The 15,787-nt window shown below is 43.9% G+C and overlaps 1 protein-coding gene across 7 annotated transcripts in view; it reads left to right on the forward strand.

Annotated features, from left to right (window-relative positions):
- The window catches only part of LOC147105722 (voltage-dependent calcium channel subunit alpha-2/delta-1-like), an 856,467-nt gene that overhangs the window by 75,158 nt on the left and 765,522 nt on the right, over positions 1 to 15,787 (forward strand). For all 7 annotated transcript variants that reach the window (XM_086010352.1, XM_086010353.1, XM_086010355.1 and 4 more), the window contains exon 2: positions 3,725 to 3,806. In XM_086010352.1, coding sequence (XP_085866478.1) covers positions 3,725 to 3,806 — 82 coding nt within the window. The remainder of the gene's footprint in view (positions 1 to 3,724; positions 3,807 to 15,787) is intronic.

Consider the following 15,787-nt stretch of genomic DNA (forward strand, 5'->3'; position numbering starts at 1 on the left):
GGTCAACAAGATTTAGACATCTAAAGGCAATGTCTGATTTAGGTGCCTTGTTTTTGTTTGCCAGATGTTTCTATTGCCGCAGGCCAATATGTGCATGACAGAGATTGTGGGCCCAAGAATTGTTGGGGTGGTGCGGAGTAAGTGCCAAGAAGCCTTTGATGTCTGCTATGGGCCCCACTAAAGTTCAAAGGGTCATGGGGAGATACCACAATTTGAAAGGTTTCAGTGGACTGGTGGGGCACCCAAGGTGTTCACCCACCCCTGCCAAAGATGCCAGAAAATCTGGCATCAGTGTCCAGGGCCGGAGGGAGTGTCAGGTCCCAACCGGAAAAAAGGATCTGGATTTCCACATGGCCCCCAAAAGGAAGCTGCCTTAAAATATTTTTAAAGACAACATTTTTTATCTTCCATGATCCTACCCTGGACCCTTAGGTGGGCCCCACATTCTTCAGTTGGTCCCCCAGTATTCCTGACCTAGGTGTACCGGCAGCGACCATAATATGGCGGGTCTCTCAGTAGGCTCAGGGCGTGGGAACTCCAGTGTTTGGAGTCTGCACTTCTGCCGCTGCCGCCTTACATTAGTGCCCTTGTAAGGGAGAGGTGGAGGCTCCACTCCCACGGGGGTATCCTAGATATCTCGGCAGTAGGTCAGGATAACTGAGACCTGGCCTAGTTTCTGGCCGTTCCGATCAACATCCGCTGAATTAAAGGTGAAAGTTCGTTGGAATGGCTGCTGATTTTCTGTCCCTGACAAAAGTGTAAAGATACCCCAGCTCTGTAGTCCTGACGAGAAACAATGCAGTTTATACAAACCCAGATATCTGTTTAGTAAAAGGCAATTTCACTTACGTAAATGTCTGACAACTCTAGCGATGTAGTTGGTTAATGCGACGCTCCACATTATTTAGGACAACTGTTTTTCCCCAAGGAAGCATTCTGTATTTTTAGCACTGACTTTTCTTTTTCTTGGATTAGCAAATTAATGCATCCCATGTCTGCATTTTCCTATGCAAGAACGTTTAGAAGATTTACATTTACTTTGCCCTAATTTACCTTTATTTAGCAATGTTTATCACACGCACATATTATGTATTTTTTTTTAGATAGAGAAGGTAGGATTTTTTTGACCTACTTCATCTAATGATGAGTTTCTGTTCTAGTCTTCCAGATCAAATAGATAAAATATTTGGTGCATTAATGGGGCATTATCATTGGGGTAAAAAAAACATACAACAGCAGTTTATTAGATTAGTAAAATAAGGAGAGTGCAGTGATATGATTAACGTTACATTAATGTCATTGCACCACTAATTGTATCTTTCACCAGTTCTTTTTGTATAATTTTAGATAATAAAACAAAGCAAACTTTAATTATGGAAAGTGAAATGTTCTTTGCAAACTATTTGTCCTGTAGTCTTAGCAAACTTTCTCCAGCAGCTAATGTAGTAGCATTACTACAGTCATTTTAGAGCTGGCTGTTTAAGGTGACACCTCCCCGATGAACATTTCCCATTTGATTCTTGAATGCATAGTTGTTTCTGTCATTAACAACATACAATCAAAATCACAGGACTGCATTGGGGCAAGGTAGCGTAGTGGATATTTTACTGGACCAGTAATCCAGAGCCCTGGGCTAATAATATAGAGAACGCAAGTTCAAATTCCACCAGTTTGTGAATTGAGAATTCAGTTATAAAAAAAAATCTGGAAATAAAAAGCTGCTAAAAGTGACTTGAACCCATAATCTTCTAACTGCTACCAGTGCGCCGGGTCTGATACCTGAACATACAAAACCAGATGTGATTATAATTAACAGTCATATAGGTGTCAGATGAGTGTTTTGCTGCAGTGTAGAATCATAGAATCGTTACAGCAGAGAAAGAGGTCATTTGGCCTGTCGAGCCTGTTCCCTGCCTGCTCCCCATAACCCTTGACTCCCTTACCATTCAAAAACCTGTCAATCTCCACCTTAAATATAGTCAATGACCCAACCTCCACAGCTCTCTGGGGCAGAGAATTCCACAGATTTACGACCCTCTGAGAGAAGAAATTCCTCCTCATCTCAGTTTTAAATGGGCGACCCCTTATTCTGAAACTATGCCGCCTAGTTCTAGATTCCCCCACGAGGGGAAACATCTTCTCTGCATCTACCTTGACGAGCCCCCTCAGTACCTTATATGTTTCAATAAGATCACCTCTCATTCTTCTAAACTCCAATGAGTAGAGGCCCAACCTGCTCAACTTTTCCTCATAAGTCAACCCCTTCATCTCAGGAATCAACCTCGTGAACCTCCTCTGAACTGCCTCCAATGCAAGTGTATCCCTCCTTAAATAAGGAGACCAAAACTGTACGCAGTTTATGAGGGGGCTTTATAGTCCATTCATCCATCTGTTGTGTTCTGCCCTAGGGCAGGTCCTAATTCACATCTCACAAATTAGATTCTTGAGCCACTTACTAGGGAAGGGTTGGTGAGGTGGTTTCTGTTGCCTTCCTCATGGTTTTTTTCTTTGGATTACATTAGGTGAGTTGCAGCCAAGGTTAAAGAGTCTCACCCCTCCTTTACAATATGGGGGCTGCGCGCATCCATCAGACGCCAGTGCCCACACTAGACATCAACCCAGTTTTCAGAGCTGTGCACTAGCCTCTGCTCGCTGGTGTTGTTTGGAGTGGGGCCTGAACCCAACCTATTTGCACAAAATGAATATCGGGCCGCTTGCCTCGCCGGTGAAAAATCCTAAGCGGAGCAGGTCCAGCTGTTGCTTCCCTCATCGCAGACCAATTTCACAGAGTGATCCTTAGATAGGCGTTAGGCCCCTCATTAACATATGCAAGGAGATCTAACGCCTAGGGAACCGCCTGCGATGCTTAAAAAATGAGCCAGATGAATTTAGCAGTGGCCTGAATGCATGAGCAGATTGGGCGCAGGCCCCCCCTACTGCTGAATTTGTCATTGTGCCCATTTAGCTCCTGAAATGCAGGCGTAACGCTTACCAATTTTTACCCCCACCCCGTATTCTAGTCCCCATTCGCCGGGGCTGTCTGGAGCAAGGCTCAAACTCTTCACCTTCTGACTCAAACCAGGAATGCTCTCACTAAGCCAAAGGCTTTCTCTATTTCTATATTAAGAACTCTGAATCATCTTGCAGAAAGGGGGGATATTTAGATCAGTTCATGAGTCCCATTCTGTACATTTTCCTTCATTTACTTTCATGAAATAACACTGTTAGAATAAATATACAGTTCTAGATGAATAAGTACGAACATAAAAACAGGTGTAGGCCATTCAGCCCCTCGTGTCTGTTCTGCCATTCAGTTAGATCGTGGCTGAACTGTACCTCAACTCCAGTTATCCAGCTTTGATCCATATTCCTTAATACCCTTACCGAACAAAAATCTAGCGATTTGAGTCTTGGAAAACGTCAATTCACCCAGCATCCACAGCCTTTTAGGGAAGAGAGATTCAGATTTCCAATCCCCTTTATGTGAAAAATACATACACGAGAGATCAAATGGAAAAATATCAGCTTAATAAATATTAGGGGTGAAATTTTTACATGTAGAATTTCACTCTTTAGAAAAAGCTGGGACCCCACTGAATGTCATTAACATGAATATGCCAAGCAGAGCATTTCTGTGAAGATATTATTATGTCAGCTTTTATTTACATTTGTGGCAATCAAAGTCACAAGCCATCGATTTAATAGGACATCTTATTTCTTGCAGTATACGGTCATGGGCAGAGAAAATGAAGGAGGACCTTGTGAAGTTGGTACGTGCTTCTAGTGGAGTGGATCAGCTGGAACAGGTAAGAACAACTGACATCAGAGAAGCAAACTCTCAGTGCACCTGCTATTCATCTCACTGCCTTTTTTGGCTGCATCAGGGAAGTGTGCCCTCTGGCAATAAAGGCTCAATTTGCTACCCATCATGGAAATGATTAATACAAGTTTTAGAGGATTAAATTAAATGTTTTTTTAGACACCTGAAACCCCAGGGGGTGAAATTGGGTTCAGTAGCGCCCGTTTTTTGGCTGCTATTAGGCCCCTTAAGGTTCCAAACTGACATCCACAACGTGCGCGCACACTTCTGACATGACGTGCACCGGACGCCATATTGGTAAAGGGGTTAATGCGCGCACACATAATGTCCGCCGTAAACCTGCAGAACAGGTAGATCATGACACCAATCAGAATGCATTGCTGATTTGACGGCAGCACTGCCATTATGGAGCTCCACGCTCCACCCGACGCCCTCTCTTAACCTCGCACAGCTGAACACACATTCAATGGCATGAAGGAACTCCCACCAGTGCTATTTGAAGGGTTCATCAACTACTTACAGGTTAGTTGCTGGAATATTTCTTCCGGCTGTTGTTGCAATTCTACGAGTTTTGGGTGCATCCTATAGTTGATTAAAGTTTCAATTGTGCACGGGGTGGTGTGGCAGGTGCTGAAAGTTTTTGCTGACTTAAAGGCTTCTGCACAGAGCAGTTGCTCCCAGACATAGGTGGACCAGTTGGCCTTCCTCTTGGCATTGAGCATAACTTGGAGAATGAGCAGAGCAGGTCAAGCTGCTACAAGAGGGAGGAGGAGGAGGGGGAGAAGGGCTCTCAGCAGGAGGTCATATCTACAGAGGGTCGTTAGAGAGCAGATCTGTTGGAGAACAGATTGCAGGAGTACTGTGATGCCCTGGAAGCCGCTTTGCACACTAGAGCCATGAGCTCTATCCAGAGCCATGATGGCAGCAGTCTGAGCTTCCATGGCAGCAAGCTGAGATTGCTTCCACTGCAGCACTCAGAAGTTGGGTGGCTGCTGCTTGTGCTGCAATGCAAGCTGAGACATCGGCTATCGGCAGCTGTGCTATCTTTTCCCCCTGCTCTGGCACCAGCGCACTTGTGCCCAGTGTCTCACCATGTGCAGAACTCGCCTCCATCCTATCCTCTAAATTACACGCAGTGTCAGTACCTGAGCTGGTAGCTGCGACTGTGAAATTGAGTGACGGTGTGTCTTCATCGTCACTATCTTCTTGCTTTTCCTGGGAAGGTTGCAATTCTTGGGTATGTGAAGGGAAAAAGGGACAAGGGTAGGGTTGAGGTGAGGGGAGAGGAGAAAATAAGAAGTGCACGCTTATGCCATCAGCAGCTTCTCTGTCAGAAGAGATTGTGAGATGAGGGAGAAGGAGGATTAAGTATGCGGATACCCTCGTCATCAATGGTTACAGCCCCGCCGGTGGCCACGGCCTCAGCAATGGCCCTTCCCATAATGGCCAGCACCGTCTCCTCCATGGGGCTTAGAACATGCAGGTGCGCCTCTCCCCCTCTGGTTAGGTTGTGCGCCACCTTCTCCTGCAAGAGAGAGGGAAGTGTGTCAATGAGTGTCGTGCAATCTGTGTGGGTGATGTGGCTGTCAGATTTCCAGAAGGCATTTGATAAGGTGCCACATCAAAGGTTATTGTGGAAAATAAAAGCTCATGGTGTAGGGGGTAGCATGGATAGAAGATTGGCTAGCTAACAGGAAACAGAGAGTAGGCATAAATGGGTCATTTTCTGATTGGCACGATATAACGAGTGGTGTGCCACAGGGATCAGTGCTGGGGCCTCTACTTTTTACAATTTATATAAATGACTTGGATGAAGGGACTGAAGGTATGGTTGCTAAATTTGCTGATGACACAAAGATAGGTAGGAAAGTAAATTGTGAAGAGGACATAAGGAGGCTACAAAGGGATATAGATAGGTTAAGTGAGTGGGCAAAGATCTGGCAAATGGAGTATAATGTGGGAAAATGTGAAGTTGTCCATTTTGGCAGGAAGAATAAAAAAGAAGCATATTATCTAAATGGTGAAAGATTGCAGAGCTCTGAGATGCAGAGGGATCTGGGTGTCTTAGTGCATGAATTGCAAAAGGTTACTATGCAGGTACAGCAAGTAATTAGGAAAGCTAATAGAATGTTATCGGTTATTGCGAGGGGAATTGAATACAAAAGTAGGGAGGTTATGCTTCAGTTATACAGGGCATTGGTGAGACCACATCTGGAGTACTGTGTACAGTATTGGTCTCCTTATTTAAGGAAGGATGTAAATGCGTTGGAAGCAGTTCAGAGAAGGTTTACTAGACTAATACCTGGAATGGGCGGGTTGTCTTATGAGGAAAGGTTGGACAGGCTAGGCTTGTATCCGCTGGAGTTTAGAAGAGTAAGAGGTGACTTGATTGAAACATATAAGATCCTGAGGGGCCTGGAGAGGGTGGATGTGGAGAAGATGTTTCCTCTTGTGGGAGAATCTAGAACTAGGGGTCACTGTTTAAAAATAAGGGGTCGCCCATTTAAGACAGAGATGAGGAGAAATTTTTCTCACAGAGGGTCGTGAGTCTTTGGAACTCTCTTCCTCAGAGGGCAATGGAAGCAGAGTCCTTGAATATTTTTAAGGCATAGGCAGATAGATTCTTGGTAAGCAAGGGGGTGAAAAGTTATTGGGGGTAGGTGGGAATGTGGAGTAATCGGATCAGCCATGATCTTATTGAATGGTGGAGCAGGCTCGAAGGGCTGAATAGCCTACTTTTGCTCCTAATTCGTATGTTCGTATGTCATGGCTGAATAGCTGGCAGTGTGTGCAAGCTGTGAGATGTGGGTTTGAGGCTTGCAACATTGCTAAGTGTGTGAGGGTGAGGTGAAGCATATAAATGTTAGGTATTAGTTCAGATTGTTGGTAAGTGTGTGATGGGGATATGGTAAATTGAGCAGTGGCTGAGACTAGTGGTGCAGTTGGTAGGATATGGCATTTGAAGATGCATTCATGGACCTTGACCACTCGTGTGAGATCATTAAACTTCCTCCTGCACTGCATCCATGTTCTTGGAACTAAACTCCTGGCATTGACCTCCTCTGCTATCTCTTGCCACTGCCTTCTGAGCACGTGTCTGGAGGGCCTCTGGCCCCTCTGAGGGTACAGGACATCTCTCCTCCATTCGACTAATTCCACCAAGACTTCCAGTGCGGCATCCAAAAACCTTGATGCACGCTCTCTCCCATGGTCAGCCATTGTTGATTGTTGCACAGCACTAGTCTCAATGATCTCATCACCTCCAGCAGCCACAATGCACCTTCCCTTTAAGAGGTGCAGGCTAGCTTTAAGCAGTGCAGGCTAGCTTTAAGTTGTGCTAGGAAGTAACCACATTGGGCCCCCTGCTGGTGCGTGCAACCAATGAACAGTGCGGTTAGTGCTGGCTGCACACAGAAATCATTATAATGAGCAGGCAGCACGAAGGTGCCATGCTGCCTGCATTACACTGAAGGGCACGGGATAATCACGCATCACGATCCCTGTGCCCGTTTTTGGGGGCGATCCAATTGAACAGTGTGTTATATTTTCAATTAATCCTTATCTGTTCAAACTCCAAATATAGATAGGATGTCATTACTTCATTGTGGGTCGGGGGGTGAGGGATTAAGAAAATCATACCCTAAATGGTCAGGTGATCCCTCCTCCCACCAAATGGGTGTGCCCCCTTTTTTATTCAGTTGTAGGCAGCAAATCTGTTTTCTCCCACACTAGTTACCACCGGTTCCTGCTGAGTCCTGGGCAGTCTGGCAGAAAGAATTTGGAACATCAGCATTTGCAGTGATTTGAGTGCTCTCCATCCGTGCTGGTTTAAAGAGCTCCAAAGGACTGTGCCAAGCACCAGGATGTGGTTCTGTATCCATGCTTTGCCATCCACTCCCTCCACCAACAGCGTACCGTGGCTGCAGTGTGTACCATCTACAAGATGCACTGCAGCTACTCACCAGGTCTTCTTCGACAGCACCTCCCAAACCCATGACCTCCATCACCTCGAAGGACAAGGGCAGCAGGTGCATGGGAACACCATCACCTCCAAATCCCCCTCCAAATTGCACACTATCATGATTTAAACATAGATCACCGTTCCTTCATCATTGTTGGGTCAAAATCCTGGAACTCCCTCCCTAACAGCATTGTAGGAGCACTTTCACCACACAGACTGCAGCGGTTCAAAAAGTCGGCATAGATTAACGTATTCTGTGCTGTAATATTTCATCTTCATTTACTTCAGTATGTCTGATTTCTCTCCATACTTGAAAGGAATGGTACACCAGCTTGAAATGAAAGGTCATTTAAATTCTACTGGCAAAAATAGCTTGTTTTAAAACTATTCTGAGTTGGTAATGTCATAAGCTGCCATTTCTGTGGGGTAGAGATGTGAATTCTCAGTGTGTGAACAGAAGGAGATGCATGTTAAAAGCTGATGAATACAGCAAAAGAATTTACAACTTAGTTTTCATATCGATTTAAAAAAAAAACAATACAACAATTTAAAGGGATTTGTGCACATATGGAATGGTGAACTCTTCTCCATCAAGACATAGTGGAAGCAAAACTCCAGAACCATTCAGCGGACAGTTGGATTTTGTAATTGGGATGGGGCGGGGGGCGGGGCCGATTGTAGGATTCTATTGATAGATGGGCTGAATGGTCTCCCTCATCTAATACATTCTGAACCATTTCAAAGGTGTCATGGGTAAATGGTGTTCACCTTTATCTAATTTTCAGAACATTTAGAAATACAGGTCCAGAAAAGGCGATGATGGCCTAGGTCTTATTTGGTGTTAAATTTACAATTAAGTAAAACAGTTTTACTCGGCTGCTGTGTGAAATGCCGGGATGGAGTGCATTCTAGGTGCTTGGCAGGCACCCAATCTGAACATTGCTATTGATGTGCCTGTGGTCTGCAGGGAATGTGGAGTAGATTTTGACAAGTTCTTCTGGTTTAACCTCTGTGAATATGCAGTGTGCACTATGCCGTGTACACTTTGCTGTGTGCACTATGCCGTGTACACAATGCTGTGTACACGACACTGTGTATACTATAATGTGTACACTATACTGTGTATACTATGCCGCGTACACCATACTGTGTACGCTATACAATGTACGCTATACTGTGTGCGCTATGCTGTGTGCGCTATACTGTGTACACTATACTGTGTGCGCTATGCTGTGTACACTATACTGTGTATACTTTGCTGTGTGCACTATGCCGTGTACACTATGCTGTGTACATGACACTGTGTATACTATAATGTGTACACTATGCTGTGTACACTATGCTGTGTTCACTATGCTGTGTACACTATGCTGTGTGTATTATGCTGTGTACATTATACTGTGTACACTATACTGGGTATACTATGCTGTGTACACTATACTGTCTACACTATACAGTGTACACTATACTACGTAAACTATACTGTGTACGTTATGTTGTGTACACTATGCTGTGCACTCTATGCTGTGTACTCTATGCTGTGTACACTATACTGTGTACACTATACTGTGTGCACTATGCTGTGTACACTATACTGTGTATACTTTGTTGTGTGCACTATGCCGTGTACACTATGCTGTGTACATGACACTGTGTATACTATAATGTGTACACTATGCTGTGTACACTATGCTGTGTACACTATGCTGTGTGTATTATGCTGTGTACATTATACTGTGTACATTATACTGTGTACACTATACTGGGTATACTATGCTGTGTACACTATACTGTCTACACTATACAGTGTACACTATACTACGTAAACTATACTGTGTACGTTATGTTGTGTACACTATGCTGTGTACAATATACTGTGTACACTATGATGTGTACACTATACTGCGTACGCTATGCTGCGTACGCTATGCTATGTACGCTATGCTGTGTACGCTATACTGTGTACACTATGCTGTGTACTCTATGCTGTGTACACTATACTGTGTACAATATACTGTGTACACTATGATGTGTACACTATACTACGTACGCTATGCTGTGTACGCTATGCTATGTACACTATATTGTATGCACTATAACCTGTACACTGCTGTGCCCTATACTCTACGCCATGCTGTGTACGCTATACTGTGTACACTATACTGTGTGCACTATGCTGTGTATGCTATGCTGTGTGCACTATACTGTGTATACTATACTGTGTACGCTATGCTGTGTGCACTATGCTGTTTACACTATACTGTGTACACTATACTGTGTACGCTATGCTGTGTGCACTATGCTGTTTACACTATACTGTGTACACTATACTGTGTATGCTATACTGTGTACACTATGCTGTGTGCACTATGCTATGTACGCTATGCTGTGTACACTATACTGTACACTATGCTATGTACGCTATGCTGTGTACACTATACTGTGTACACTATGCTGTGTACACTAAGCTGTGTACACTATACTGTGTACACTATGCTGTGTACACTATACTGTGTACGCTATGCTGTGTACACTATACTGTGTACACTATGCTATGTACGCTATGCTGTGTACACTATACTGTGTACACTATGCTGTGTACTCTATGCTGTGTACACTATACTGTGTACAATATACTGTGTACACTATGATGTGTACACTATACTGTGTACGCTATACTGTGTACACTATACTGTGTACACTATACTGTGTACACTATGCTGTGTATGCTATGCTGTTTGCACTATACTGTGTACACTATACTGTGTACACTATGCTGTTTACACTGTGCTGTTTAATCTATACTGTGTAGGCTATGCTGTGTGCACTATACTGTGTGCACTATACTGTGTACACTATGCTGTGTGCACTATGCTGTTTACACTATGCTGTTTAATCTATACTGTGTAGGCTATGTTGTGTGCACTATACTGTGTGCACTATACTGTGTACACTATGCTGTTTACACTATACTGTGTACACTATACTGTGTACGCTATGCTGTGTACACTATACTGTGTACGCTATGCTGTGTACACTATACTGTGTACGCTATGCTGTGTACACTATACTATGTACGCTATGCTGTGTACACTATACTGTGTACGCTATGCTGTGTACACTATGCTGTGTACACTATACTGTGCGCACTATACTGTGTACACTATACTGTGTACACTATACTGTGTACACTACTGTGTACCCTATGCTGTGTACGCTATACTGTGTGCACTATGCTGTGTGCACTATGCTGTGTACACTATACTGTGTACACTATACTGTGCGCACTATACTGTGTACACTATACTGTGTACACTATGCTGTGTACACTACTGTGTACCCTATGCTGTGTACGCTATACTGTGTGCACTATGCTGTGTGCACTATGCTGTGTACACTATACTGTGTACACTATACTGTGTGCACTATGCTCTGTACACTATGCTGTATACGCTATGCTGTGTACACTATACTGTGTACACTATGCTGTGTACATTATGCTGTGTACACTATGCTGTGCACACTATGCTGTGTACACTATGCTGTGTACGCTATGCTGTGTACGCTATGCTGTGTACGCTATGCTGCGTACGCTATGCTGTGTACGCTATGCTGTGTACACTATACTGTGTACACTATACTGTGTACACTATACTGTGTACGCTATGCTGTGTATGCTATGCTGTATACGCTATGCTGTGTACACTATACTGTGTACACTATGCTGTGTACGCTATGCTGTGTACACCATACTGTGTACGCTATGCTGTGTACACTATACTGTGTACGCTATGCTGTGTACGCTATGCTGTGTACACTATACTGTGTGCACTATACTGTGTGCACTATACTGTGTGCACTATGCTGTGTACACTATACTGTATACACTATGCTGTGTACACTATACTGTGTACGCTATGCTGTGTACACTATACTGTGTGCACTATGCTGTGTACGCAATGCTGTGTACACTATGCCGTGTACACTATGCTGTGTACACTATGCTGTGTACGCAATGCTGTGTTCAATATGCTGAGTACGCTATACTGTGTACGCTATACTGTGTACACTGTGCCTTGTACGCTATGCTGTGTACACTATGCCGTGTACGCTATACTGTGTACACTATGCCGTGTACGCTATGCCGTGTACGCTATGCCATGTACACTATGCTGTGTACACTATGCTGTGTACGCAATGCTGTGTACACTATGCTGTGTATGCTATACTGTATAGTGTACACAGCATAGCGTACACAGTATATGTGTGCACGGTATAGTGTACACAGCATAGTGTACACAGCATAGTGTACACAGCATAGTGTACACAGAAACATAGAAGATAGGAGCAGGAGTATGCCATTCGGCCCCTTGCGCCTGCTCCGCCATTTAATGAGATCATGGCTGATCATCCAAATTCAGTACACTGTCCCTGCTTTCTCCCCAGCCTTAAGAAATATATCTAACTCCTTCTTGAATATATTTAATGAATTGGCCTCAACTGTCTTTTTTGTTAGCATAGAGTACACAGTATAGTGTACGCTATGCTGTGTACACTATACTGTGTACGCTATGCCGTGTAAACTATGCTGTGTACACTATGCTGTATACGCTATGCTGTGTACACTATACTGTGTACACTATGCCGTGTACACTATGCTGTGTACACAATGCTGTGTACACTATACTGTGTGCACTATGCTGTGTACACTATACTGTGTGCACTATGCTGTGTGCACTATGCTGTGTACACTATACTGTGTACACTATACTGTGTGCACTATGCTGTGTACACTATGCTGTATACGCTATGCTGTACACTATACTGTGTACACTATGCTGTGTACACTATGCTGTGTACGCAATGCTGTGTACACTATACTGTGTGCACTATGCTGTGTACGCTATGCTGTGTACGCTATGCTGTGTACGCTATGCTGTATACGCTATGCTGTGTACACTATACTGTGTACACTATGCTGTGTACACTATACTGTGTACGCTATGCTGTGTACACTATACTGTGTGCACTATGCTGTGTACGCAATGCTGTGTACACTATGCCATGTACACTACGCTGTGTACACTATGCTGTGTACGCAATGCTGTGTACACTATGCTGTGTATGCTATACTGTGTACGCTATACTGTGTACACTGTGCCGTGTACGCTATGCTGTGTACCCTATGCCGTGTACGCTATACTGTATAGTGTACACAGCATAGCGTACACAGTGTAGTGTGCACGGTATAGTGCACACAGTATAGTGAACACAGCATAGTGTACACAGCATAGTGTACACAGCATAGTGTACACAGCATAGTGTACACAGAAACATAGAAGATAGGAGCAGGAGTATGCCATTCGGCCCCTTGCGCCTGCTCCGCCATTTAATGAGATCATGGCTGATCATCCAAATTCAGTACACTGTCCCTGCTTTCTCCCCAGCCTTAAGAAATATATCTAACTCCTTCTTGAATATATTTAATGAATTGGCCTCAACTGTCTTTTTTGTTAGCATAGAGTACACAGTATAGTGTACGCTATGCTGTGTACACTATACTGTGTACGCTATGCCGTGTAAACTATGCTGTGTACACTATGCTGTATACGCTATGCTGTGTACACTATACTGTGTACACTATGCCGTGTACACTATGCTGTGTACACAATGCTGTGTACACTATACTGTGTGCACTATGCTGTGTACACTATACTGTGTGCACTATGCTGTGTGCACTATGCTGTGTACACTATACTGTGTACACTATACTGTGTGCACTATGCTGTGTACACTATGCTGTATACGCTATGCTGTACACTATACTGTGTACACTATGCTGTGTACACTATGCTGTGTACGCAATGCTGTGTACACTATACTGTGTGCACTATGCTGTGTACGCTATGCTGTGTACGCTATGCTGTGTACGCTATGCTGTATACGCTATGCTGTGTACACTATACTGTGTACACTATGCTGTGTACACTATACTGTGTACGCTATGCTGTGTACACTATACTGTGTGCACTATGCTGTGTACGCAATGCTGTGTACACTATGCCATGTACACTACGCTGTGTACACTATGCTGTGTACGCAATGCTGTGTACACTATGCTGTGTATGCTATACTGTGTACGCTATACTGTGTACACTGTGCCGTGTACGCTATGCTGTGTACCCTATGCCGTGTACGCTATACTGTATAGTGTACACAGCATAGCGTACACAGTGTAGTGTGCACGGTATAGTGCACACAGTATAGTGAACACAGCATAGTGTACACAGCATAGTGTACACAGCATAGTGTACACAGCATAGTGTACACAGAAACATAGAAGATAGGAGCAGGAGTATGCCATTCGGCCCCTTGCGCCTGCTCCGCCATTTAATGAGATCATGGCTGATCATCCAAATTCAGTACACTGTCCCTGCTTTCTCCCCAGCCTTAAGAAATATATCTAACTCCTTCTTGAATATATTTAATGAATTGGCCTCAACTGTCTTTTTTGTTAGCATAGAGTACACAGTATAGTGTACGCTATGCTGTGTACACTATACTGTGTACGCTATGCCGTGTAAACTATGCTGTGTACACTATGCTGTATACGCTATGCTGTGTACACTATACTGTGTACACTATGCTGTGTACACTATGCTGTGTACACTATACTGTGTGCACTATGCTGTGTACACTATACTGTGTGCACTATGCTGTGTGCACTATACTGTGTACACTATACTGTGTGCACTATGCTGTGTACACTATGCTGTATACGCTATGCTGTACACTATACTGTGTACACTATGCTGTGTACACTATGCTGTGTACGCAATGCTGTGTACACTATACTGTGTGCACTATGCTGTGTACGCTATGCTGTGTACGCTATGCTGTGTACGCTATGCTGTATACGCTATTCTGTGTACACTATACTGTGTACACTATGCTGTGTACACTATACTGTGTACGCTATGCTGTGTACACTATACTGTGTGCACTATGCTGTGTACGCAATGCTGTGTACACTATGCCATGTACACTACGCTGTGTACACTATGCTGTGTACGCAATGCTGTGTACACTATGCTGTATACGCTATGCTGTACACTATACTGTGTACACTATGCTGTGTACACTATGCTGTGTACGCAATGCTGTGTACACTATACTGTGTGCACTATGCTGTGTACGCTATGCTGTGTACGCTATGCTGTGTACGCTATGCTGTATACGCTATTCTGTGTACACTATACTGTGTACACTATGCTGTGTACACTATACTGTGTACGCTATGCTGTGTACACTATACTGTGTGCACTATGCTGTGTACGCAATGCTGTGTACACTATGCCATGTACACTACGCTGTGTACACTATGCTGTGTACGCAATGCTGTGTACACTATGCTGTGTATGCTATACTGTGTACGCTATACTGTGTACACTGTGCCGTGTACGCTATGCTGTGTACACTATGCCGTGTACGCTATACTGTATAGTGTACACAGCATAGCGTACACAGTGTAGTGTGCATGGTATAGTGCACACAGTATAGTGAACACAGCATAGTGTACACAGCATAGTGTACACAGCATAGTGTACACAGAAACATAGAAGATAGGAGCAGGAGTATGCCATTCGGCCCCTTGCGCCTGCTCCGCCATTTAATGAGATCATGGCTGATCATCCAAATTCAGTACACTGTCCCTGCTTTCTCCCCAGCCTTAAGAAATATATCTAACTCCTTCTTGAATATATTTAATGACTTGGCCTCAACTGTCTTTTTTGTTAGCATAGAGTACACAGTATAGTGTACGCTATGCTTTGTACACTATACTGTGTACGCTATGCCGTGTAAACTATGCTGTGTACACTATACTGTGTATGCTATGCTGTGTACACTATGCTGTGTGCACTATGCTGTTTACACTATGCGGTTGAAACTATACTGTGTACGCTATGCTGTGTACACTATACTCTGTACTCTATACTATGTACACT

The sequence above is a fragment of the Somniosus microcephalus genome, chromosome 17 (assembly GCF_052327205.1).
Source record: "Somniosus microcephalus isolate GS21.2 chromosome 17, FLI_Smic_1.0, whole genome shotgun sequence".
Classification (NCBI taxonomy): Eukaryota; Metazoa; Chordata; class Chondrichthyes; order Squaliformes; family Somniosidae; genus Somniosus; species Somniosus microcephalus.